At 47.1% G+C, this 26,375-nt stretch overlaps 1 protein-coding gene across 2 annotated transcripts in view; it reads right to left on the bottom strand.

The window, feature by feature from the left end:
• Positions 1-434: 434 nt before the first annotated feature.
• Positions 435-26,375, bottom strand: part of rtn4rl1b (reticulon 4 receptor-like 1b) — a 55,549-nt gene continuing 29,608 nt past the window's right edge. For both annotated transcript variants that reach the window (XM_052035883.1, XM_052035884.1), the window contains exon 3: positions 435-7,668. In XM_052035883.1, the coding sequence (XP_051891843.1) occupies positions 6,350-7,668 (1,319 nt within the window). In that variant the 3' untranslated portion in view covers positions 435-6,349. The remainder of the gene's footprint in view (positions 7,669-26,375) is intronic.

Here is a 26,375-nt window from a genome sequence, read left to right as displayed (position 1 = left end):
ATGCTGCCAAAAAAATTCACTCATCACTCAGTCACTGTCCTTTGTTTTCAAAAAGGCTGTGGCTTCTGCTGGCATAACTACAATGGACATCAAAGCAATTTTGGACATGAAGGGGACTGTGATGAGAAAGCAGAGAACTGATATAAATTTATCCATTTCTCACTGACCCCTTGGCTCACCGTCAAAGGACGTTTTGGCTCCTGTGCTACAAAGGTCTCCAAAAAAGTAAAGGCCTTGCATTTCTCTGGTACCTTTCACTTCCCTCTCACCGTTACCTAGTGCTTTGCAGCCAATGTCCCTTTGAAGTGTGGCCACTCTTGCAATGTAACAACTAAGAGTAAATATGGACATGAGATGACAGTTAGTGAAAAAAAAAACGTCAGCAAATGATAGAAGACTAGCACAATATGTGGTCAAATCTGTTATGGTACAAGTTTTATTCAGTACTCACAGGGAGTGTAACAGTGCCGTTGAAGACACAGAGACAGTTAAATGTAACAGCATGATGATGTCCCCCAGCAATGTAAACATGCTAGACTCCAAACCAGTCAGTGGCACCTCCAGCTTGTTGGAGGTCTCACCCCCACCTCCTGAATGGATAAGTTTGTCCCAGTCCCAGTTGGACCCTAGTGGGGTGAATTAAAAAAACGACACCAGTTCCACTCACCCTGCCGGGGTTATCCCTCCCCAACTTTGGCTTTTAGAGCTGGGCATAGGTAGTAATATAGAGAAAACTAGCTTGCCCTGTCCCAGAATTAGATGAACAAGAGGAAGAAAACTGTTTGAACCCTTCTAAGATATTTAGGAGTTTACAGGAACAGTGGCAGGGTGGTTTTCTTACTGGACTATTTATCCAGAACGCTGGACTAGTGATTCAGACACATGAGTTCAAGTCTCATTGGGATGTTGGGTTATTTAAATTCAGTTAAATACTTTGGGTATAAAGGGCAAGTCTCAGTAATGGCAAGCAGATTGTCATACAAGCCTTAATATGTCCCTTTAAGGAAGGAAGTTGTGGTCCTTAGTCTGGTCTCTAAACCCATAGCAATTTGGCCAACTCTCTGAGGGAAGAAATTATAAATTTCTTCCCTCAGAGGCCAGTGAATCTCTGGAATTCTCTTCCCCAGGGACGGTGGAGGCTGGACCTTTCGATATATTTAAGGTGAAGACAGATAAATATTTGAGAGATTAAGGAATTGAGGGTTACAGGGAACTGGCCTAGAAGAGGAGTTGAGGCCAGTGTAGATTGGCCATGATCGCATTGAATGGTGGGGCAGGCTTGAGGGGCCAAGTGGCCTCCTCCTGCTCCTGTTCCCTCGTCTTCTTGTGACTCTCCTGAGCTGCACCAACACCACTTTCTCAAAGGCAATTATGGATGAGCGATAAACGCCAGCAATGCCCACATCAGGTGGATAAATAAAAGAACATGCCTTAGAAAGATGGAAGCTGCTGACAGGTTCCCTGCCCTTCCTTCTCATCCAGTGGCCCAGGTTTAGGGGATTGCACCTGCTATAGTGGCTCCATTACTTCCCTCCCCTTACGGTAGGAAATCCACTGACCACTCACTCCGTCGAGAGGTTGGCTGTTTGGCTGAAGTATCAGAAAAATTGGAAGTGGCTGTAGGAGAAGGAGGGAGAGAGGGAGATGAAAGTGGTGGGGGTGGTGATGGATGGAACTTTAAATGTTGGGCTCTGGCAGATTCCTTTATGGAAATGTGCAACATGGACTAAGAGTTTTTTTTGTATTCTGGGCTGAAGAAAAATAAACACACAGGTCCAATTCACTCTGATAGGGTTGACCCTACTTGCTGCCTATTCCTTAGTGACATATCTCTCTGCCTTATTCCTGGCCTGTGAGATTTGAACCAATAGCTGCACACAGGAAACTTGCGTGGAAATTAAGTAGGATACTTTGCATTAATTGGCTTCCTTTTTGTTTTGTTTCAGATAAGAAGCAACATTTAGCAGTGTTTCAATGTCTCTGGTTTAAGGCTTGAATCCTGATTTAACCTTTCCCCTCCTCCAGCTTAAGGTTTGCTTGTCCCTGAAGGTTAATGTCGACAACCTCTGGGTGTGACCAGTGCACTTCCAGGCAGTATGGAAGCTGCTTGGCTTGGAGGCTACTTGTTGTATGTGGTCATTGCTTAACCCTGCAGTAAAGATCACTGACAAAGCAATCAAAGTTGCAGTATCCCTTTTATTTCTGTATAGAAACAGGCACAAGGTACATAGTAGGCTAGAAGAACCAGTCACTCTCTCTTCCTCTCTCCCATTTCTTTTAACCCACTACCCTCCTCTCCTGAAGGTTAGATTCATCCAGGGGTCCATTCCCATGTGTATGCTTCACCTTTTCCCGAAAGGCCCACTTCTGGGCATTTTAGTGTAAGTGGCATATGGTTCAGTAACCAGAGGCATGGACTATTGATCAGAAGGCGTGAGTTCAAATCTCACCACTGCATCTGAGGAACTTAATTTCATGTAATTTCAAATAAATCTGGAATAAAAGTCCTTATTAATATTGACATTTGTGTAAACTACTTTATTGTTGTAAAAACCCATCTGGTTGACTTCAAGGAAAGAAACCCTGTCCTTACCTGGTATGGTGTCGATGTGACCCAGACCCATATTAATGTAGTTGACTTCTGATTGTCCTCTGAGGTGACTGGGCGAGGCTCTGGGTAATCTGGGATAAACTGTAAATGCTGGGCTGCTTAATGGCACTGACAAAGTGAATTGGCAGAACACCTCATCACCAAAATTTCCAAATAAGCACCGGGGCCTTGGTTGGTTGACCGTGAGAAAGGCCCACTCTGTCAGATCGTTCCGGTGCAAGTCAGTGTACCGGCCATGCCGATGACAATATTGGAAGTGAGACCATTGCCCACCTCCTTACAGAATGCATCTTGTCCAGGAAGGTCTGGCAAGAGATGCAGGGGTATCTGTTGAGGCTCATCCTGTTCCTGTATCCAGGGACACACTGAGACAAATATCTCACGGGAAACTATCACCGCAGTGAAAGGCACCTTCTGCTCTGCCCAAAACTCACTGGTGTTCCAGAGCAAGGTGTTGTCCATGATTAATTCCTGCAAACCAGCACGTGCAAAGATTCAGGACATCCTGCTGAGGCTGAGTGCTCCATGGAGAAGGGCCACAGTTTAGGGCCCTATCACTGTTGCACACTGATTAGTTGGAACGTGTGTTACACCTCCATGAACTATTTGCTCAAGGGTTGTCTATAAATGGTAACTGATGACGTGCTAACATTAAGTAATGATGTGACGAAAATGTTGAATAAAGTATGTGTTGAAATTAAAAAGCTAGTGACTTCAATATCCCTCAAACACAGAATAAAACGAAATTGGAATGAGTTGAGAGGCAAGAGTAATTCAATGAGGTGGCATTATATCCAAACTTCCTCCTGTCCTGCCACCCACCAAGGACACACACAATCACTTTCAATGGAGCTCAATGGATTGCAGTCAGGATCAGGAACTCTGGCATTAGTTGTCTCCTCCCTACTCCGAGGCGTGTTGTGGCAGGGGGTAGCTCAGATAAGATCAGGATAAGTCTTGGCACCCTTCCCAGTCTCCACACATTATTACTGTATTGGAGGGGCGGGAGTTTGATCTACTAAGCTGCTAAAATTTAATCTGCCTAAATAAAATACTTCTGCTGTAAAAGTTAACTGCCATGAAATAACTTGTGTTGGAAAATGAAAGAACTACTGATATTGGGACATCTGTAAGCAGTCCCAGTGGTCTGGAGGCCTGAAAATCCACTTTGCTCAATAACATTTTACAGCACTTTCTTTATATATTTAAAGAAAAGCAACCCCATAAGCAGTAAATAAAATTAGGTAAGTTGTCATTTTCACCACTGTTTTATTTGTTGAGTGTTGTACAAATTGCTTGTTCATTATGTGGTAAATTGGGCCTTTTCACTGGTAGGGTGTTACAGTAAAGGATGTGGTAAATGGATAATAACAGCCTTTGGCTGCTTTTATTTGGAGTAGACATTGCTCATCAATGTTTAAAATACTTTCCATTTTGCAAGTGAACAAAACATTGCTGTGTTTGGGTGTTGTATCTTATTATACCTCATCTCAGTGTTTTTTAAGTTGAAGATGTTTAATTAGCAGAAGTGTTAACGTTGGAGAGTGGAATCTCCCAATTCCTGCTCTTCTGAACTAAAGGAGCATCGCTACAGGGGACAATATCATAAGTGTGCAGATTACCGTGAGGGAGAAGAGATTATATTGAGAGGGGGTGATGAGGTGAGGTGGGGGGAGGCTTGCAAGGAGCACAAACACTGACAGGGAGCTGCTAAGCAGAAAGGCTTGTTACTATGCTCTGCGTTCTATGTACTCATGTTAACGTAACGGTGACCAGAGCAATTAGCCACTTCTCAGTGTAGTCAGCTTGGGCTTAGCTTGTGGTGAATTAGTAAAACCGGTGTATGTGCATCCCCACTGATGCATCATCCTCAGCTCTGAGCATGCCCCCATGCAGACTTATCCAAGGTCATCTTGGTCTGTCTGGTGGGAACACTGGTTTGTCTCAAATCAGGGGTAGGTATCTCATGCATTTTGCTATCCCCATGGTTGAATGGCTAACCCATTTCAAAATGAGCGCTGCAGCTTGTGACGAGGGGGAGAGAAAGAGAGGAGGCTCCAGTGGTATCAGCTTCTCTGAACTGCAAACCCACAATGTCTATCCCTTGGCACCAACCAGCTCCCACTACCCACGGGGATTGCCTTCAGCCAAGTGCTGTTCACAAGGTTCACATTTGCCATTTTAAATGAGCCAACTTCAATGGATGGATTCCAGAAATGGGGTTGCTGGAGTCAGAGGTGGATCCGCATATCTTGAGTGAAGGGTCTGAGCTGGAGGGTGATGATTTAGACATAGCTTCAGGCAGGTGAAGTTCTATCCCTGGTTTGCCAACCTGCCCCCCAACTCGTTGACATTCACACCCTGAGCTCTGAGTCCGAACCTAGACCTCCCCTCAGCAGCTGTCTGGTCCTGCCGCAACTTCACTGTTTGAAAGAAGCACGTTTACAAAAAGGGATACTGCACTTGTTACCTTGATTTCTTCCAAAAACCAGCTTTTCTTTACATATATATATACATATGTGTGTGCATATATATATATAATATATATTTAAAGCAATTCTGTAAATTCAGGTACAACAAATTTAATATTTAATACAGAAAAAATAAATCAGGTAGAGAAGATTTAGTTTCCTCATCAAATTGAACCACATCCAGAACATAAGGGTTGTTTCCATAAGATCATGGAAATTTACAGCACAGACGGAGACCATTTGGCCCATTGTGTCCCTGCTAACCCAGCCTATTCCACTTTCCAGCTCTTGGTCCGTAGCCTTGGAGGTTACGTTGTTCAGTGTTGGCTTCGGGCAGCCAGCATACAAACCCAAGGAGGAGGTAAAGCGGGAAGGCAGCAAGTTAACCAGAACAGCGCAGACACTCGCTTCAGAAACCAAAGCTCCTGTAAAAACCATCCACTAATTCTCCGAGACAGAAAGAAATACTTTAGCATGAACTGTAACAGGGTAACAATATAATCTGTAAACATATACTTCCAGAAATTAATATATCTCAATTATATAAGGGCTGTGCATTGAGCAAATGATAGGTCGACACTTAAAAAAAATATTCCATTGGGAATTTTTTCCTACAATTATCTGGCCTCCAGTTTTTGGTACCTGGATGAATCAAGCTCTGCTTTTCAGACCAGAATCATCCTTAGCGATTATACAATGCATATTATTCAGCTGGGAGCAATGTAACCTCGTTAGGAGGTTGGTGACACCACTTGTTTTCTCATTTTAGGGTTTGTGGAGTTGCTCATGTCTTAAGCAGAAAACTAGGAGAGCCACCATTGGCTTGGTTCCCATCACCTGCCCTCGCGATCCGGAGCAGTGCAATCGGGAGTTTGAATTGTTTCCCCAGGTCGCTACTCAGCAAGGAATGTCAAAGGAGCACTGGAGAGGTTTATGTTTTAATTGAAATATAACTTCCAAGCGGTCTCTTCCAGACAATTGTTTTCTGCTCAGGGGTATAGTGGGGATTATTGAGCTGTGTGCTCCCCTGTTGCCCATTCATTTGTACCGGGGGTGTCTTATTCCGAGGATTTCCAGTGGTCCGAAACAGAATTCCATCCAACAAATCCACGGTTCTGCCTAAGCACACAGTAAAAGTATTGTAGTTTCAAAAATCGTCACTTTTTTTTGTTTTTTTAATTTTTTTTGGTCCCTATGGATTGATGGCAGTGTTAGAATGTTTTTGCCCTTCTCATTACTGGGGGAGGGGGGAGGAGTAGGTGGGATCTCAGCGGACAACAAGGACTAAAGCCAGGAGGAGGGTAAGCCACCCCGGGCTGGAACTGAGCCTCAGTCCCCTACCAGAGGGCTGCTGGATCCCGGGCGGAAGCTCCAGGCGTGTGCGGCGGGTGCATTTAATCCGTGACTTGTGCCTGGTCGGATAGGGGCGGAGGCTCTGCTCCTTCTGGCTGGCATCTGGCAGGTAGTCACTGCCCCACACCCCGTCCAGGTGCTCATCGGCAGACTCCTTCGGCACGGCCTCTCCCAGGTAGTTCTTGGCCGAGTCATCCCGCTGGCCCGTGCCATTCTGGCCCTTGGTCAGGGCCGTGCCCCGCGAGGGCTGACCCCCTCCTGGCCTGTCCTTGCCTGAGTGATGGGGATGCTGCTTGGGGCTCGTTCGGATCTGGTTGAGCGAATCCGGGTTCGTGCAGTTCTTGAAGAGCCTGGCAGAGAGGACCTTGAGGTCTTTCCCTTGTACATCCCTGGGGGACTCGCAGATAACGTTGGAGCTCGATCCTCTGAACCTTTGGAGCCATTCCCACAAGGATCGAGCTTTACAGCTACATTCCCAAGGATTTCCGTTCAGCCTGAGGTACTGCAGTGAGCCAAGCTCTGCCAAACATTCGCCTGGAAGTAAACTCAGGCTATTATTGAACAAATACAAAATGGTAAGCCGGCGAAGATCGTGGAAAGCTTGCTTATTAACCCAATGAAGCCTGTTCTGGTGGAGCAGGAGGCGATCGAGGTTGACTAGCCCTCTGAAAGTGTTTTGGGACAAACTCAATAACTTATTCCCATGCAGAAATAGTTGAGTAAGGTTGACCAGCTCTAAAAACAGGTCATCCTGAAGATACTCGATGTGGTTATCTTGTAGGTAAAGGTATTGCAAATTGTGCAGACCTTCAAAGATTCCATTGGGCAAGAAGGTCAAGCCACAGCGATAGAGATGCAAAGAATGAAGCTTCTCTAAACCATTGAAGGTCTCGGCATCCAGGAACCTCAGGTATCGATTGTCTCCAAGGTCAAGCTCCTCCAAGAGGCTGAATCCCTGGAAAGCCTCTGGATCAATGAAGGTGATGTTGTTGGAATACAACCAAAGGGTGACCGTAGATGGGCTGAAGGTGTTCCTCAGTAGGAGTGTTATCCTGTTATTTTGGAGGAATATTCTCTCGCTGTTGGCAGGTATTCCTTCTGGGATGGAGGTGAACCCATGCGATTGGCAGGTGACAGTCATGGGGGACGGATAGCAAACACAGTGTCGGGGGCAAGAGACTGAGATGTGAAACTCCAATCCCAGCAAAACCAGGAACAGTTCGAGGTTACACCCTGCAACAGGAGGAGAGATACAAGGTAAGTCACAGTATTACTCTTAAACCATTCAATCTAATGAAATGCATTGAGTTACAAACTTAAACTGTTCAGGGAAAAATTGGTAATTGGTTTATTATTGTCACACATACTAAGATACATACTAAGCTTTTGTTTGCATGCCGTCCATACATAAGGACTTTGAGGTAGTACAAAAGGAAGACAGAACAGAATGCAGAATATAGTGTTACAGTTACAGAGAAAGTGCAGTGCAGGCAGACAATAAGGTGCAAGGGCCATGACGAGGTAGATTGAGAGATCAAGAGTTCATCTCTATCGTATAAGAGGTCTGTTCAAGGGTCCTATACCAGTGGGATAGAAGTTGTCCTTGAGCCTGGTGGTACATACTCTCAGGCTTTTGTATCTTCTGCCTAATGGAAAGGAGGAGAGGAGAGAATGACTGGGGTGGGTGGAGTCTTTGATTATGTTGGCTGCCTTCCTGAGGCAGTGGGAAGTGTAGACAGAGTCAACGGAGGGGAGGCTGGTCTGCGTGATGGACTGAGCTGCGTTCACAACTCTCTGCAGCTTCTTGCGGTCTTGGGCAGAGCAGTTGCCGTACCAAGCCGTGATGCATCCAGATAGGATGCTTTCTATGGTGCATCTGTGAGGGATCATTGGTGATGGAACAAATTCCAATTATTTCAGTATAATGATGTGTGATCAGATAAAACAGAAATGCGGAATAACTGGAGTATTTCATCTGACATTTGTCTCGGATATCAGGGTTACGAAATCTAGTCATCTTAACACCGGGGTGAAAGAAGTTTGGTCTTTGCCAAGATTTTCCAATGTGTTGTCCGGTCAAACAGCTACAAGTCTCACTAAAATGAGAATGTCACAAGAACAAGAACACAAGAAAATAGGAGCAGGAGTAGGCCACTCAGCTCCTCAATCCTCCCCCACTATTGGTAGTCATGGGGTTATACAGCATGGAAACAGGCCATTTGGCCCAACTTGTCCATGCTGACCAAGTTGTCTACCTGAGGCAGTCCCATTTGCCTGTGTTTTGGCACATATTCCTCGAAACCTTTCCTACCCATGTACTTGTCGAATTCAATATGATCACGGCTGATCTACACTGGCCTCAACTCCTCTTCTGGGCCAATTCCCCTTGACCTTCAATTCCTTTGACCTTTCAAATATTTACCTATCTCCACCTTAAATATATCTAATGATCTGGCCTCTACCTCCCTCGGGGGTCAGAGAATTCCAAAATTCTCTGCCCTCTGAGAGAAAAGGTTTCTCTAGATGACCAGTGCCTTGTTTTGTATCCAGTCCCCTTGTTTGCAACTCTCCCACCTGTGGAAACACCCCATCATCTACCCTGCCAAGCACTCTTCCAAACTCCAAGTGAGACAGACAGACAGAAGTCTCGCCTCTCTTGATAGGCAACCTTCTCATCCCAGATATTAGCCTGGTGGATCTCCTTTGGACTGGCTCCAGTGGTGCTAAATTCACTTCTTAAAAGCCACCTCAACATCTGCCCAGTCAAAGCCTCCTGGGATCTTGTATGTTTGAATAAGGTCACCCCTCATTCTTCGAAGCTCCAAGGAATACAATCAGCGATTTTAAATCAGCTGCTACTTAGTTGATGATATTGTTTCTGTTCAAAAACCAGAGCTCTGGATACACAGCCTGGATGTGCACTTCAGTACAGAACCAAGAGAGTTCAGTACTGTCAGAACTCATATTGGTATTGGTATTGGTTTATTATTGTCACTTGTACTGAGGTACAGTGAAAAACTTGTCTTGCGTACTGATCGTACAGGTCAATTCATTATGCAGTGCAGTTACATTGAGTTAGTACAGAGTGCATTGAGGTAGTACAGGTAAAAACAATAACTGTACAGAGTAAGGTGTCACAGCTACAGAGAAAGTGCAGTGGAATAAGGTGCAAGGTCACAACAAGGTAGATCGTGAGGTCAGAGTCCATCTCATCATATAAGGGGACCGTTCAATAGTCTTATCACAGTGAGATAGAAGCTGTCCTTAAGTCTGGTGGTACGTGCCCTCAGGCTCCTCTACCTTCTACCTGATGGAAGAGGAGAGAAGAGAGAATGTCCCGGGTGGGTGGGGTCTTTGATTATGCTGGCTGCTTCACCAAGGTAGTGAGAGGTATAGACAGAGTCCAAGGACGGGAGGCTGGTTTCCATGATGTGCTGGGCTGTGTTCACAACTCTCTGCAGTTTCTTGCGGTCCTGGGCAGAGCAGTTGCCATACCAAGCCATGATGCATCCAGATAGGATGCTTTCTATGGTGCATCGATAAAAGTTGGTGAGTGTCAAAGGGGACGTACCGAATTTCTTTAACCTCCTGAGGAAGTAGAGTCACGAGCACAGAAACAGACCCTTGGACTCACTGAGTCCGCATCAACCACTGAGCACCCATTCACGCTAACCCTATACTAAACCCATTTTTATTCTCCCCACATTCCCGTCCTCTCCAACCAGACTCTACCACTCACCTACACATTTGGGCCAAATTATAGATCTCAATTATCCTGCCAGCCCGAATGTTTTTGGGATGTGGGGGGAAACTGGGGCACCCAGAGGAAGCCCACGTACTCACAGGGAGAACGTGCAAACTCCGCACAGAGAGCTCCGGAGGTCAGGATTGAACCCGGAACTCTGGAGCTGTGAGGCAGCGGCTCTGCCTGCTGCACCCGCTGTACCGCCTCTTTCAGATGAAATGTGAAGCCGAGGCCCTGTCTGCAGTCTCAGGTAGATGTGAAAAAGCTACATCAGAGGAGGGCAGCAAAGATCTCCTGGGTGTCCTGAGCCACACTCACTCCTCACCCAGCGTCACCAGTACCTTGAACAAGTTCACAAGATCACAAGACAAAGGAGCAGAAGCAGGCCATTTGGCCCATCGAGTCTGCTCCATGAGCTAACCTAATACTATTCCTATCTAGGCCCAATTTCCAGCCCTATCCCCATATCCCTTGATACCAGTGATCTCGTCAACCTCACAGTGGTATCTGTGGGATCGTGCTGTGTGCAAATTGGCTGCTGAGTACCCCACTACATCACAGCAGTGAGACACAATAGAGCATCCTGATGCAAGGTGCTCTGCGAAATGGTCACCTCGTCTGCATTTGGTCTCACCAATGTAGAGGAGGCCACTTCCATCTGATGGCTGCCTTCTCCTTCCCTCCTGCTCCTCCTTCTCTCCGGGGTTCTCCTCAGGGCTCCAAGGGTCTGGGTCTCCTTGTTGTCCATCCCCCACCCCACCCCTCCATCCCTGCTATCATTGGTTTGCTGCATTGTACAGCGGGTAGCCCTCAGTGATGAAGTCCCTGCATCTTTCTGGTGTGTACCCGGGACTGATGCGGGCAATGGGATCTCATCCTTGGGAGGTGTACGGCACTTTCCGCCACTGCACATGGCTCTTGTTTTGCCTGCGTTCACCTCTGTGCTGGTGGGAGGAGCCACTGAGGCAGAGGGAAATCCTTCTCCTCCAAGTCTGTTCTTCAGGACAGTGGTGGTCATTGAAAACGCCTGGCAGCCCTCGGGATGAAGCAATGCGTGCTTCCAGGGAGCGTGGCGTTCACCACTGGCACAGCAGGTGGTGCTGCTTCCTCACAGCTCCAGGGACCCAGGTTCGATCCTGACTTCGGGTGCTGTCTGGGCGGAGTTTGCACATTCTCCCTGTGACCGCGGGGGGGGTTTCCTCCGGGTGTTCCAGTTCCCTCCCACATTCCAAAGACGTACGGATTGGTAGGTGAATTGGCAGCTGTAAATTGCCCCTAGTGTGCAGGTGAGGGGTGGAATCTGGGGGGAGTTGGTTGACATGTGAGAGAGAATAGGTTGCAGGGAAGTGAAGTGTGGGAATGGGAGTGATGGGAAAGCCCTGTATGGTGTCAGTGGGCCAAATGGCCTCTGCCTGTGTTGTAAGAAAATATTTAAAAATTCTGTGATCCACAAACTGCACATTGAGGCAGTGGAAGGCAATCCTGTTGATGAAAAGCTCTGGGTTAATAATGAGAGCCTTTATGGGCAACTGAATGCAGCTAACGATGGCCTGCTGTGGTGGGGAACCAGCAATGTGCCCGAACATCTCACTGAAATCAAAGCCAAGAAAACCACCTCTTTGTCCAGGCAACGTCTGGGTGATCTCCCCGATGCAGTGACGAGAAGGAAATTGGGACAATCTTGTAATGAGTCACGTGACCTTGACCTCCACAGAGACCAGGGAGAAAAATGTGGCCAAGTCTCTTCCTGCAGAACGTTACCTGTCTCAGAAACCTGAGTCTACGAAGACATTGTTCAATGGAGAGTTCCCAGGAGGGCTCAGTGACCTCAGAAACCCTCTTCACTGATGGGTACCTCTTTCCTTCTGTCTCAAGGTCCACCCGGTGGGTAATTTATAGTGGCCATAACAATGCCCCTAGCAAAGGCCAGTGGTGAACGGATGTGGTGAGGCAGATGGATTACAATGTGGGAGAAGGTGAGGTCTTCCACTCTGGTGGAAAAGACAGAAAAGGTGGGGTATTTTTTAACTGGTGAGAGACGGAAAGTGTTGGTGTGCAGAGAGACCTTGTACAGGAATTACAGAAAGTTAACTTGCAGGTAACAGCAGCAACTTGGAAGGCAAACTGTATGTTGGCTCTTATTACAAGGGGATTTGATTCCAAGAGTACAGACATTCACTGAGTTTATTTTGGGTTCTGCTGAGGTTCTCCACCTGTGGAAGGAAACACTAGTGATAAAGGGAGTGCACTGGGCTGATTCCTCATCTGGGATTTTTGTGCTGCAGGGAGAGATTGGCCCTATTCTCCCTTGAATTTAAGATCTCATTGAAACATACAAAATTCTTTCGGGAGCAACACACAAGATACTGGAGGAACTCAGCGGGTCAGGCAACATCTATGGAGGGAAGTGGACAGTCGACGTTTCCCTTCATCCAGACTTCACCACTCTTCACTCCACCACTCCCCACCCTCCCCTGATGTCTCATGACACCCACCAACTCCTTGCCTTCCTCTGGCTCCTCCGAGCATCCTTCTTCCCACCACCTCACCTTCCCTGAGCCCTTTACTCCACCATCCTCCTCAGATCCCACGCCTGACCACAGCTTCATCCCCTGCCAACAGTCCGGGAGAAAGGTCTTGACCCGAAACGTCGTTAGTCCATTTCCCTCCACAGATGCTGCCTGACCCGTTGAGTTCCTCCAGCAGATTGTGTGTTGCTCCAGATTCCAGCATCTGCAGTCTCTCGTGTCTCCAAAATTCATTCGGGGCTTGACAGGGTGAATGCAGGAATGATGATCAGGGTTCATTTGGGTGAAGAATTCTAAAAATTCAACACCCTCTGGGTGAAGAGACCTGTCCTCATCTCAGTCCTGGTCGCCTGGCTGTTTATTTTGAGACTGTGACCACCACCCAACTTTACTTAGGACAGAGACTGAGAGATTTTTGGATGTGAAGAACAAGGGGATATGGGATTTGTGCAGGAAAGTGATACTGAGGCAAATAATCAGCTAGGATCTTGTTGAATAGCAGAGCCGACAAGGGGGGCTGAATGGCCTACAGTCACTTCAATTTCTTGAGTGTCTCAGAAGCTTCATGCTGGAGAAAACATTCGCTGTTGGTTTAAGCTCTCTGTGGGCTTTGGAAGATACTGTAACAGCCTGCAGCTAGTTCTGAAAATGCCCAGTCATGTGTTCTGATGTCAGTAAAGTATCCCTTCAAATAGTGAATAAAAAGCAACAAACTCACTGCGTGAACCTTGGTCTTTTGATTCAGTTCCACACCAGTTGTAGTTTGGAGCTTTGAGCCACTATGTACATCAGTAAGGGCAGAGATGTCATTGTGGAAACACATTCTCACTGGGCGCATAAGAAATTCTGTAGATGCTGGAATCTGGAGCAACACACACAAAATGCTGGAGGAACTCAGCAGGTCAGGCAGCATCTATGGAGGGAAATGAACAGTCGACGTTTCGGGTCAAGACCCTTCATCAGGACTCACAAATGAAGGGTCTCGACCCGAAACATCGACTCTTTATTTCCCTCCATAGATGCTGCCTGACCTGCTGGGTTGCTCCAGCGTTTTGTGAGTGTTGCTCACTGGTACACCCCTCACACCAGGAAGGTATCGGACCCACCGTTCAAAGTACCAAGAAATCTGCCGGAGGAACTCAGCGGGTCGAGCAGCATCTGTGGGAGAAAAGGAATTGTCGATGTTTTGGGTCGAAACCCTGCAACGGTTCCTTTCCTCCCCCACAGATGCTGCTCGACCCGCTGAGTTCCTCCAGCAGATTGTGTGTTGCTCCAGATTCCGGCATCTACAGTCTCTGGTGTCACCGCACTTCAGAGTGACTGGCCTACTGGGTTTCTTTCCATGATTTCACCTGGAAGCACTTGCTCCCGCAATCCACTCTAGGGTAAGACAGATTTTGCATGAAGTTGCTTAAAGTAAATGGGGCAAAGGACAAACTGTTGGAGGAACTCATCGGGTCAGGCAGCATCTGTGGAGAAAGAGATATGGTTGCCATTTCAGGTCCAGTCCCTGCATTAGGACTGAGAGTGTAGAGGGGAGATGGCCGGTATAAAGTGGAGAGAGGGAGGGGCGAGGCAGGGCTGGTGGGTGATAGGTAGAACCAGGTGAGGTGGGGGTGATGGGCATGTTCTTACTAAGACTTGCTACTACAGACACGTATTCTTCCTCAGTACTTGTCTTCTATGTTATCTTGTCCGACGTGGCTTCCAGCTCCACTTTCAGACACCCAGTTTGGTCCCAGCCAGGATCTCAACTGTGTACATTTAATTCACCTCTTCTCTCAATAGGTTTCCCTCTGTATCCTACTCTCCATCATCCCCCACCTCAACTGGTTCCGCCCATCACCTACCAGCCTCTGCCTCGCCCCTCCCTCTCTCCTCTTTATACCGGCCATCTCCCCTCTATTCAGTCCCGATTTCAGGGTCTCGACCCAAAAAGTCAACCATCCCTCTGCCTCTACAGACGCTGCTCGACCTGCTGAGTTCCTCCAGCATGTTGTTTATGCCCCAGGTTCCAGCATCTACAGTCTCTATATAAAAAACACAGGCGCTGCCCAATCCAATTTCTTGGTCTTTATATCTTTATTCATCCGTGGAAGAGCTATCAAAGTCAAGCCCAATCCTATTTTCACCCTACGTTGGCACATCTGCTTCCCAGCTCAATGTGACTGGACCCCCTACCAACATCCAGCTAAAATCAGCTAATCCAGCACAAAATGCCACTGCCAAGAACTATTGTAAGGGGAATGCTATTATAAAATGTTTAATTAGTCTTCCAACAGTGATCAAGGGTAAAAGCTATTGACTTAATGCACTCTCTTCACCAACCTCCACTGTTTATAATTGATGTTTGGGAAAAAATTTTTTGTTGTATGTATTTATGTAATTTGTGTAGTTGGGAGCCCTGCACGGTTGCCTGTGAAATTGCAGAAGGCTGCAGATTCAGAGAGCTAGATAAGCTGAAAATGGAACCTGAATTTTCTTAAATTACCTGTCTCCTGGGAAGTGCTTAAAAATATATTCATTGGCATAGCAACGGGATTGTGGCAAGGAGGCAAGCGTGAAGGGGTCACACCTGCATATTCACTCAAACAGGTCAGTCTGAGGGTCAGAGGAGTGGGAGGGAGGACAAGGGGGTAGACAGGGAGGGGGAGGGAGAAGAGGGGAATAAAATAGCAGACTCTCCTGCCGCTGCTCCTATACATGCTGAAAGTGCCAGCACATCTGTAACACAGCTGGATTGATATCTGGGGAATTGCCCAGTTGTGGGACAGTGTGGGAAGGGAGATTTTAGAACAGAGCACTTAGAACAGAGAACAGTACAGCACAGGAACAGGCCTTTCAGCCCACAATGTCTGTGCTGAACACAACGCCAAAATAAACTAGATGTCTTCTGCCTGCACATGATCCATGTTCCTCCATTCCCTGCTTGCTCACGTGTCTATCTAAAAGCCTTTTAAATGCCACTATCGTACCTGCTTCCACCACCAGCCCTGACAGTGCATTCCAGGCACCCGTCACTCCCTGTGTAAAACACTTTCCCCACACATCTCCTTTAAACTTTTCCCCCTCACTTTAAATGCATGTCCTCTAATATTTGACATTTCTACATTGGGAAAAGGATTCTGACTGTCTACCCTGTCTATGCCCCTCATAATTTTATAAACTTCTATCAGGTCTCCCCTCAGCCTCTGATGCTCCAGAGAAAACAACCCAAGATTATCTAAATACGAAGAGAAAGAAGTATAGAGGAATGGAGCACTACAGCTACGATGAAGGTAGTCATATTCATACAGCACAGAAACAGGCCATTCAGTCCAATGTGCCCATGTTTGCCATCAAGCATCCATCCACACCATCCCATGCAGTCCATCCCCACTGAGTCCCTCATGCTCCCGCCACACAATGACATTAGGATCGATTCACAGTGGCCAATTAATCGACCGGGATATCGTCGGAAACACCCAAAGGAAATGGTCACAGGGAGAACGTGCACGCTCTGCACGGACACCACCAGAGATCGGGATCGAACCCGGGTCTCTCGAGCAGCGAGGCAGTGGCACTGCCCACTCCGCCAGTGTGCTGCCATCCTTCACTCTGGGGAGGAGTGGCCGTGGAGAACCGAGTGGAGGGGTCTGTTTCGTCCCTTTGCCTCGCCCTACGTCTGTCGGACATGCTCATAGTTTTAGCTGTGCTGTTGCTGAGTAAGAGGATGGCAAAAATAAACTTTAATCTACGGATTAAATAAACAAGCAAGTACAACAAAGGACTTAACGAGGAGTATAACATCATGGGGGAATAGATGGGAAGTGTTAACAGAGAACTATTTGGATGGGTGCTGTGCCATAGTCTGCAATGCTGTGGACCAGAATCCGGGAGGTGGGATCTGACTGGATAAATATTTATAGCCTGACAAGGGCTGATGGGCCGAATCTGCCCCCTAGATATCCGTAGTTCAGTACAAGAAGAATTCTTGGATTGTACTAGATGGGGTCAGGCTGCCCAGACACGTGGGGCCTCTCGTCTCTTGGAACTGGGCTGAACTCTGAGCCAGAGGGACAGAGTGGATACTGTTTGGTGTGTTGCCTGTTTGATACTTGGGGTAACTTGTATCCAGTTCAGCTCCAACGAGATGTGGAGCAGCCTGCTTCTGAACCAGTCCAGAGCTAGGAGATAAATTGTGATCAGGGATATAACATTATGAGAGACTTAGATAGTGTAGATAGTCCTCTACCCAGGGTGGGAATGTCAAGCACTAGGAGAACGTAGCTTTAAGGTGAGGGGGGAAAGTTTAAATGGGATGTGCAGGGTAAGTTTTTTACACAGACAGTGGTGGGTGCCTGGAACGGGGCTGCAAGGGGTGGTGGTGGAGCTAGCAGTTAAGAGGCATTTAGACAGACCATTTGACAGGCAGGGATTGGAGGGATATGGACCAAATGCAGGCAGATATGTTTTGTTTAACTTGGCATCACTGTCAGCACAGACATGGTGGGCCAAAGGGCCTGTTCCTGTGCTATACTGTCTTACATTCCATGTTCTAAAGGGCATTGACGGGGGAACCGGGGGTGCCCTGGGGTTTATTGTCCACAGGGGCTGGTCCAGGCCCTAAACTCTTGGATTCCCTCCTTCATCCCCGTAACCTCTCTCTCCTCCTTTAAGGCCAACACCAAAATCTCTGTCAACCCCCCAGGCTTTTGGTCCTAATGTCTGGCTTTGCTCGGAAGGCACAGCGGGTAGAGCCACTGCCTTAAAGCCCCAGAAACCCGGGTTCAATCCTGACCTCCGGTGCTGTCTGTGTGGAGTTTGCACGTCCTCCCTGTGACGGGGTAGGTTTCCCCCCATGTGCTCTGGTTTCCTCCCACATCCCTAAGGATGTGCAGACTGGTGGGTTAATTGTAGATTTCCCCAAGTGAAATTAAATGGCAAACAGAATCAAAGGAGAGTTGATGGGTATGTGAGAGAGAAACTTTGCAGGGTTACAGGGAAGTAAGTGTGGAAGGGAATTGATAGGATGGACAAGGGGCCAAATAGTTTTCTGTGTCAGAATATAACGTTCCTGTGAGCACTGGTGAGGGGATTCACCAGGAACAACACACAATCTGCTGGAGGAACTCTGCAGGTCAAGCAGCATCTGGGGAGGAAAGGAATTGTCGACATTTCGGGTCGAAACCCTGCATCAGGACTGAACGTGGAGAGGGGGAGATGGCTGGTATAAAGAGGAGAGGGGGAGCGGTGAGACGGGAGTCCGAGGTGGACGGAGGGGGGGGGGGGGGTAAGATGACGGGCAGGGTGTGCCAGATAGGGGAGGGAGGGGGCGGGAGTGGAGTTGGGAGACCAGTGGTAGGTGAATGAGAGATGGAGGCAGACAGAGAGGTTGGAGGAGAGGAGTGTGAAGGTTGGACGCAGCTGCCCTCCCCTCTCCCCTCATCTCCCCCTCTCCACTCTCAGTCCTGATGCAGGGTTTTGACCCAAAATGTTGACAATTCCTTTGCCCCCACAGATGCTGCTCGACCCGCTGAGTTCCTCCAGCAGGTTGCTTGTTGCTCCAGATTCCAGCATCTGCAGTCTCTGGTGTCTCCAGATTCACCAGGATGTTGCCCGGGATGGAGCATCTCAGTTATGAGGAGAGACTGGAGAGGCTGGGTCTTTTCTCCCTGGAGCGGAGGAGGTTCAGAGGGGACATGACTGAGGTATGTAAAACTATGAGGGGTATAGATAGGGTAGAATGCAAGAAACTCTTCCTCAAATCACTGGCAGATAAAACTACAGGACATAGGTTTAGCGCAAGGGGTAAGAGATTTGGAGGGGATCTGGAGCACTCCTTTGTCACCCAGAGAGTGGTGAATACCTGGAATGCACTGCCGGAGAGAGTGGCAGAAGCAGAGCCACTGGCAGCATTGGGGGCCCACTGGTCGGCATGCTCGTAGTGGGCTGAATGGCCTGCTTCCATGCTGTATGACTCTAAGTTCGACTCTGCCAAGAACTGCTGCATAAACACAAGTGCCTGGTCCAGTGTCACGGGGGATGGTTGGAGAAAACGAGGCATTTAAAGCAAGAGGCTTGTAAAGGACGCGCTGTGATCAACAGTAAAGATACTGCTGACGTCAACATTCAGCAAGTTCCTTTCAGCTTCATGCACCTTGTGAAGCAAACAATATTTTCTTGAATTATTTAAGAGACATTCTTAAGGTTTTTTTCCTTCCTCCTACATATTTTAAACCTGAAATCCTGCAAGAAAGCAGAAGCAATGTCTGTTTAAAATGGATTAACTGGGGGAAAAAAAAATCATTAAAAAAAATGGGAGTCTGAAATAAAAATAGAAATTGCACTGAATACAAAACCGGTCGGCACAGTAGTGTAGCGGTTAGCGTAACACTATTACAGCGCCAGTGACCCAGGTTCAATTCCAGCCACTGTCTGTGAGGAGTTTGTACGTTCTCCCAGTGTCTGCGTGGGTTTCCTCCGGGTGCTCCGGTTTCCTCCCACATTCCAAAGGCGTACGGGTTAGGAAGTTGTGGGCGTGCTACGTTGGCGCCGGAAGCGTGGCGACGCTCGCGGGCTGCCCCCAGAACACTGTACGCAAAAGGTGCATTTCACTGTGTGTTTCGATGTACATGTGACTAATAAAGAAATCTTACCTTATCTCTGAAATAAAAATAATGTTAAGACTTTTCAGCCAGTCTCATCTTTGGATGGAGAGGGAAGGAGATCAGCACCAACTGCTGCAGTGTGGCTTCACCCTGCACGGATGCTGAATGATCTACAGTGTATTTCCGTGCTCTTGCATTTACTGAGCTGAAAATTCAATTTGCCCTTTAATTTTTTTAAATTATTCAACAGCTTGCAACATCAAAGTGCAGGCTGAGCTCTGGAAACAAATTTCAATCGTCAGATAACTTGAATGCAGTAACTTTGAATTAAGGAGGAAAGAACACAGGAAAAACCAAGACATGCATTCACATTGTGCCTTTCAGCTGACTGGCTCATCCTAAAGCACTTTGTAGCTGACAAAGTGCTTCTGAAATGGAGCCAGTGTTGTAATGAGAAGGGACAGGGCAGCTAATTATGCACAGCACTATCCCATGAACAGCAATGTGATAATGAACTGATAATCTGACTTGTAAGGTTGGTTGTGAGAATGGAGCTGCAACCAAACCTTCAATATCTCAGGTCATTTCCCTTACAACCCCTTACAGGGTTGGGAACCTATTCTATGTTATAAGGTGGGCAAGAGTCTCCAGTCATCATCCATTGCAGATCCGCAAGCTTGAAGATTTGTTAGTGATTAAGTACTACGCATGGGCGGAAACAACACCCAATGATTTTCCACAGAGGAGACAGCCGAAACCACCCGATTCCCCCCACTTCATCTGTTGACCCATGGCTATGACAAACTATTTATAAACAGTTTTCTACTTGGACTATTGCTGGAGGCATCTACATTCACAACCCTTTTAACCACTCTCGGTCTCCACTCTGACACATCCTGGGCAGAAGTTGAACATAAAAACCCTGGTGTTTTAGGGTTCGTCTGAGAGCGGGGGTATCGAGTCTCCGGCTTAGAGTGATGAAAGAATCAAAGAGCCTGGCCTTTTGTACAAATATCGCACTACAAGTTGTTCTTGCAGACTTTAATTCTAAGATTTAACTGCATAATACAAAATGGAACCTCGAGTTATAGATCCTTCTGTGTAAAATGGTTTCCTTAACAATTTCTTCATTTTAAATCTCTCAACGGTAAGTAAAGACAAGAGCACTTGTAAACAAAATCTGCAATTAGCACTGGGTTTAAAACTTGTGGTCAATGCATTTTGTTGATAACACCACCCTGCTGTATTTCACTGGAGTCATGGAATCTTCTTTACAACCCTTGAACATGCAGACAGGACATAGGTTTAATGACTCATCCAAAGGAAGGGTACCTCTAATGGACCTCACTTACTATTGTCCTGGGAGCATTAGCCTGAACTATGGGCTCAGGCATCTCCCTAGAGTGAAAGCTAGCTCAGGAACGAAAGCGCTATGCACTGCTGTGTTAAAACAGAATGTTTCTAAACTGTAAGTTTCCTGAGAAACCCTACTTTGATTTAGTCCATTCCCCAATTCCTGGCCCAAGCTGACCTCCAACCCAGCCCTCCAGAGATCAAGATTTACAGCACAAAAACAGGCCATTCCTAGCACAGAATCATAGTTGCAGCACAGAAGGAGGCTATTTGGCCCATTGAATTCATGGTAGCCCACTACAGAACAAAGGGAGATTACAACGTGTCCTGATCAATGATCCAGAGAGAAATTCAGCAACTGAACTGCTTTGCTATCATACCACTGATCATCTGTTGTTTATACTCCACACAAGCCTCTTCCACCAGCCACCATCACCACCTCATTTCACCCCAACAACACATCCTACCATTCTTGTCTCCCTCATGTATTTATCTATACACCCGCACTCCTCACATCAGCCATTCCTTATGTTTTCGTTGCTCTCTAATAAGGAAGATTGTCCCGAACTTGCTTTGCATGTATTGGTATTGGTTTATTATTGTCACATATACTGAGATACAGTGAAAATCTTTAGCTTGCGTGCCATCCAGACAGATCATTCCATGCATAAGTACGTCAAGGTAGTACAAAGGAAAACAGAATGCAGAATATAGTGTTGCAGTTACAGAGAAAGTGCGGTGCAGGTAGACAGGTATTGCCCACTATCATATCCACGGCTTCTGGTTTTCAGGTTCCACCCACACAAAACATTTTCTTCGCGTCTTTGCAACTGACCTTTCCTTCATCTTAACCATCTCCACAAGGATATCATCAGGGCTTCTCCTCTGCAAGGGAAAGGCCCCCTGTTGATTCAAGCTCCCCTGACAGTTGCACACTCTAGATTCTGAAGAAGTTAGTTGTGGGTGCAGCCCAGGATCTGATGAAGGGTCTCTGATTTGAAACGTCTCTCTTTCTCTCTCCGCAGACGCTGCCTGACCTACTGAGCATTTCCAGCATTTTCTGTCTTTATTTCAGATCTCCAGCATCTGCAATTTTGGAGACACTGTCGGCCAATGACTGGGATCAGTCTTTTCACCATCATCTCTCCCGACAGTGCTTGACCACCCCCTCCACTGTCTCCCTTCCCATGATATTCCCTTCACTACCTGACAATAGCCTCCACTAACCCCAGTGCAACCTCATTACACCACTCCCCTCCCCCTGCCATTTGATTGGAAGGGAGAAATGTGCAAACCATCAAGAATCAAAAGCGATAAGCACTGAGTACCACCCGAAGGTTAGATACTAACTCTAGAACTGAGCTGAGGTGTAGCCCAGACTGCCGGGATCATTCTTTGCCACTGGCATTGCTCGAGCCCATTGGGATGTGTCCATTAGCACAGAACAAGCCTTAGTTTGCTGTTGATCTTCACCTCATCCATGGAAGCTGCAGGGCAGCTGGTAACGCGCTAATGTTAAAGGAAGCACGGGAAGGAAGGCAGTGTGGGTTTCTGGGGACAGAGCTGAGGAGTGGTAGGATCCGGGGAAGGGGGCTTGTGATGGGAATATGGGGAGAATAATGAAGGATTACTCTGCCAGCCTGGTCATTCCTTTTTCTCTCTTCTACCTTATGGGAGAAGATACAGGAGCTTGAAAGCCCAGACGTCCAGACTCGAGAACAGCTTCTTCCCCCACTGCTGTCAGACTCCTGAACCAATCACCCCCGTCACATCCCCTTCCCGGTGGAGCTGCTGCGTTCTCGAACCCAGAATTCTACCCCTTCCATTGTTGTCACTTTAACATTTCTTTTTGCACCACTTCACTTCTCACCACTGGACTTTTTACCATTCCGTTGTCTTGTGCTCGTCGGTGTATCTATGGTTGTGTTTATGTTTACCACGTACACTGTTTGCTCTGTGAGCTTCACACGAGCAAGGAATTTCATTGCATCCTGGTGTACATGACAATAAACTCATCTGATCTGATCTGATCTGATTTGAATAACATGAATGGTGTTCGATGGTCAGCAGGAGCCCAGTGAGGTGAAGGGCCTGTTTCTGTGCTATATCTCTCTATGCCTATATAATTAATTGCAGGAAGTTCTCCTTGTGACATGGCCAACATTGCTCCCTCGACTAACCTTGGGATCCTTCTGTGCACAAACTGGTCATTTCATTTGCCTTCTGTGCATGCATCTTGGGATTGCAACGGTTTGGGTCGTCCTGTGAATGTGATGAAGATCTGTTCTCTACGCTCTCCTTTCAACCTGGTAATTATGACCTCACCCTTGTGACAAATTGCCCGTCAGGTTCCCTGGGCTCTGGGTGTGAGTAAACTCAACACTTCATCCTGACATCGCATTAGTGGATCTTCAATTTATGTAATTCCAGCTCTGCGGTTAGCTGTCATTAGCACTGTTTTGGTTTTATCCTGTTCAAACTATATATTACAAAGAGAATAACAGATGATAAGGAAGGAGTAAAAGGTAGTAATTTAATCGAGAAGTTCAAATTTCTTCCATAAACCTGTCATCCAAGAACTCAGATTAAATTACAGCTTTATTACTTGTTCCTAATCATCAATAATTCTATATATAAACATGTGCAAGCTCACTCACACACACACTCACACACACACGCACACACACACACTCACACACACACTCACACACTCACACACACAGTCACACATGCACACACTCACACATGCAAGCATGCACATATGAACACACACACACTCACACACACACACTTACACACACACTCACACACACACACACACGAACACATGCACACACTCACACATGCAAGCATGCACATATGAACACACACACACACACATGCATGCATGCACACAGATGAACCCACACGCACGTACACAAGCATGCACAGGCAGACACACAAGTGTGCGCACATCCACATATGTGTGCGCACATACATACATGCAGATACTTGTGTACACACACTCACACACACACCCACATACTCACACACACATACTCACACACACACACACTCATACTCACACACACACATACCCACACACACATACATACTCACCCACATACTCACACACACACACACACACACACACTCCCACACAAGTACGCATAGACACAAACATGCACATACACTCATGCACAGTGCACAATGGGATAAATATCTTGACTCCCCAGTGCCTCGTCTATGTAACAGCAGCAGGAATTGGTCGTTCTGGGGTTTCTTTGGGTCCCTTCTCCTCACCTGGAGGATTCCCCCACTCCCTCTTCACCTGAACACACCAACTGTTGCTGGGGCGCGGTGTGTGGGATCCAACAACCCTGATTGTGCAACAGAAAGCAGGTGGAGAACACAGCTCCTCCGCTGCTCAATTCCCTCCCAAACCCAGGAATATTGGTGGGATTATGACTCTCTCTATGTTAGCTCAACACTGACCACGAAACTTTGGATTGAATGTTGCGTTAATTCACAAGGGCAAAACTAACTTTCCAATTTTAATTTAAAAGATTAAATGAACTCAAATTGGTTTTGCCCTGCACCTGGTAAGTGCATTCAGACCTGACTATAGGGTACCAATATCTTGCCCCAAAAGTCTTTTCCAAAATGTTTTCTCTGATTCCAACTGAACTCATTACTCTGACCCAGAGCTGTCTTGGCCCCGACAGCCACTCTGATGGATGTTACCCTCCCCACGGCCAAATACCTAATCTCCACGTACAGTCAGGACCCTGTTGGCAGTAGGGTGGTCCCAGAGACACCATGGTCCATGTGTAGTGAGTTCCACGGCTCAGGGGTGACAGGTCCGCTCTGTCAGGAGGTCTCCACTCCAGAGACGTCATATTTTTTACATCTTTCTCATGACATTTGGATAAGTACATAGAGGGGCTTAGAGGGATGTGGGCCAAACGCGGACAAATGGAATGAGAGTGGGCACTGTGGTCGACACGGATGAGTTGGGCTGAAAGGCCTGTCTCCAGGCTGTATTACTGTACGACTCTGAGACCATTCAGCCCATCGAGCCCATGCCAGCTCTCAAAGCAATCGCATCAATCTCGTTCCCCTACTTATTTCCCCGTAATCTATTTTCTCTCACCTGCTCATCAATTCCACCCTGATTCTCCACAGCGGCCAACTAACCTACCAACCTGCAGGTGTTTGGGATGTGGGAGGAAACCGGAGCACACCGAGGAGAGCATGCCAACTCCACACAGACAGCGCGGGGAGGAAGCGTTGCACTGTCGAAAGTGTCGTCTGTTGGTTGAGGCGTTAATCAGACTCTGTCTTTCATAGAGTCACACGGCACAGAAACAGGTCCTTCGGCCCACCAAGTCCACGCCAACCATCAAGAACCTAACTACACTAAGGTTCACCAGCATTTGGTCTGCAGCCTTCTATTGCCTTGGATGGGTATATCTTAGGTAGACGTGCAAGATCCCACAGCACCCGAAGAACAGGGGAACTTTTCTTGGTGTCCTGGCCAACACTCACCTCTCAAGCAACAGTTCTAAACAGACAGCCGGGTCATTTGTCACACTGCTAGTAATGGCAGCTTGCATAGAAAGGAAGCTGCTGCATCTCTTCTGTTATAACAGAATTCACACTTCATAAATCTGAACAGTTCACTGTGTACAGTTTTGGTTACTCTGTTAGAGGAAAGACACGGTTAAGCTGGAAAGGGTGCAGAGAAGATTTACGAGGATGTTGCCAGGATTCGAGGGTCTGAGTTATACGGAGAGGTTGGCCAGGCTGGGTCTTTATTCCTTGGAGCAAAGGAGAATAAAGGGCGACCTTATAGAAGTGTTTAAACTTATGAGAGGTATAGATAAGGTGGACTGTTACAGTCTTTTCCCCAGGGTAGGGGAGTCCAAAACCAGGGGGCATGGATTGAGGGTGAGAGAGGAAAAATTTAAAAGGGACCTGGGGGGGTGGGGGGGGGGCAACTTTTTCATGTAGAGGGTGGTGAGTACATGGAACGAGCTGCCAGAGGAAGTGGTTGAGGCAGGTAACAATAGTATCATTTAAGAAGCACTTGGATAGGTACATGAAAGGGTGGGGCTTGGAGGGATATGGGCCAAACGCAGGAAATTTGGACCAGTTGGGTGGGCACTGTGGTCAGTATGGACTGGTTGGGCTGAAGGGCCTGTATCTGTGTTGTATTGCTCTATGAGTCTATCTTGTCAATGACTGTAAGATAGCTTGAGGGGTCTTGAAGTTGTGAAAGGCGCTAGATAAACGCAAGAATTTCTTTCACCAATGATGTATTTCTGGCTCATGCTATCAACGGCTCTGTAGACCAGTGATGAATTTTTCATCTGTTGACCTGGTGGAACACAGGAAATGGCCCTTACCATCCAAGAGAAGATGGGATGTCTCAATGACACTCTGCCAGTAAATTGGATGGGGTTGTCCAAATTATTCCACATTTCCTGCTCTTAAATCCAGAATCCAGTAAATATTTGAGGACTAATTGTTGAGGATTACTCATCCAGCTGGTAGGATAAGGTGTGTTTCAACATTTCTCAGATGCCTGTGGGTAGCACCAGATGTAAACAGAGAATGTGGGCTTCACTTGTGACTGAAGTGGAAAGTCTCTGCTAATTAGTCTCCAGGTGAACTTGCGGTAAAACCTCTTCCCCAGAGAATCTTCACTGCTACACTTTGGTCCTGATGGTGAAGAGACACCCA

The sequence above is a fragment of the Pristis pectinata genome, chromosome 21 (assembly GCF_009764475.1).
Source record: "Pristis pectinata isolate sPriPec2 chromosome 21, sPriPec2.1.pri, whole genome shotgun sequence".
Taxonomy (NCBI): Eukaryota; Metazoa; Chordata; class Chondrichthyes; order Rhinopristiformes; family Pristidae; genus Pristis; species Pristis pectinata.
This window is presented reverse-complemented; position numbering and strand designations above follow the sequence as displayed.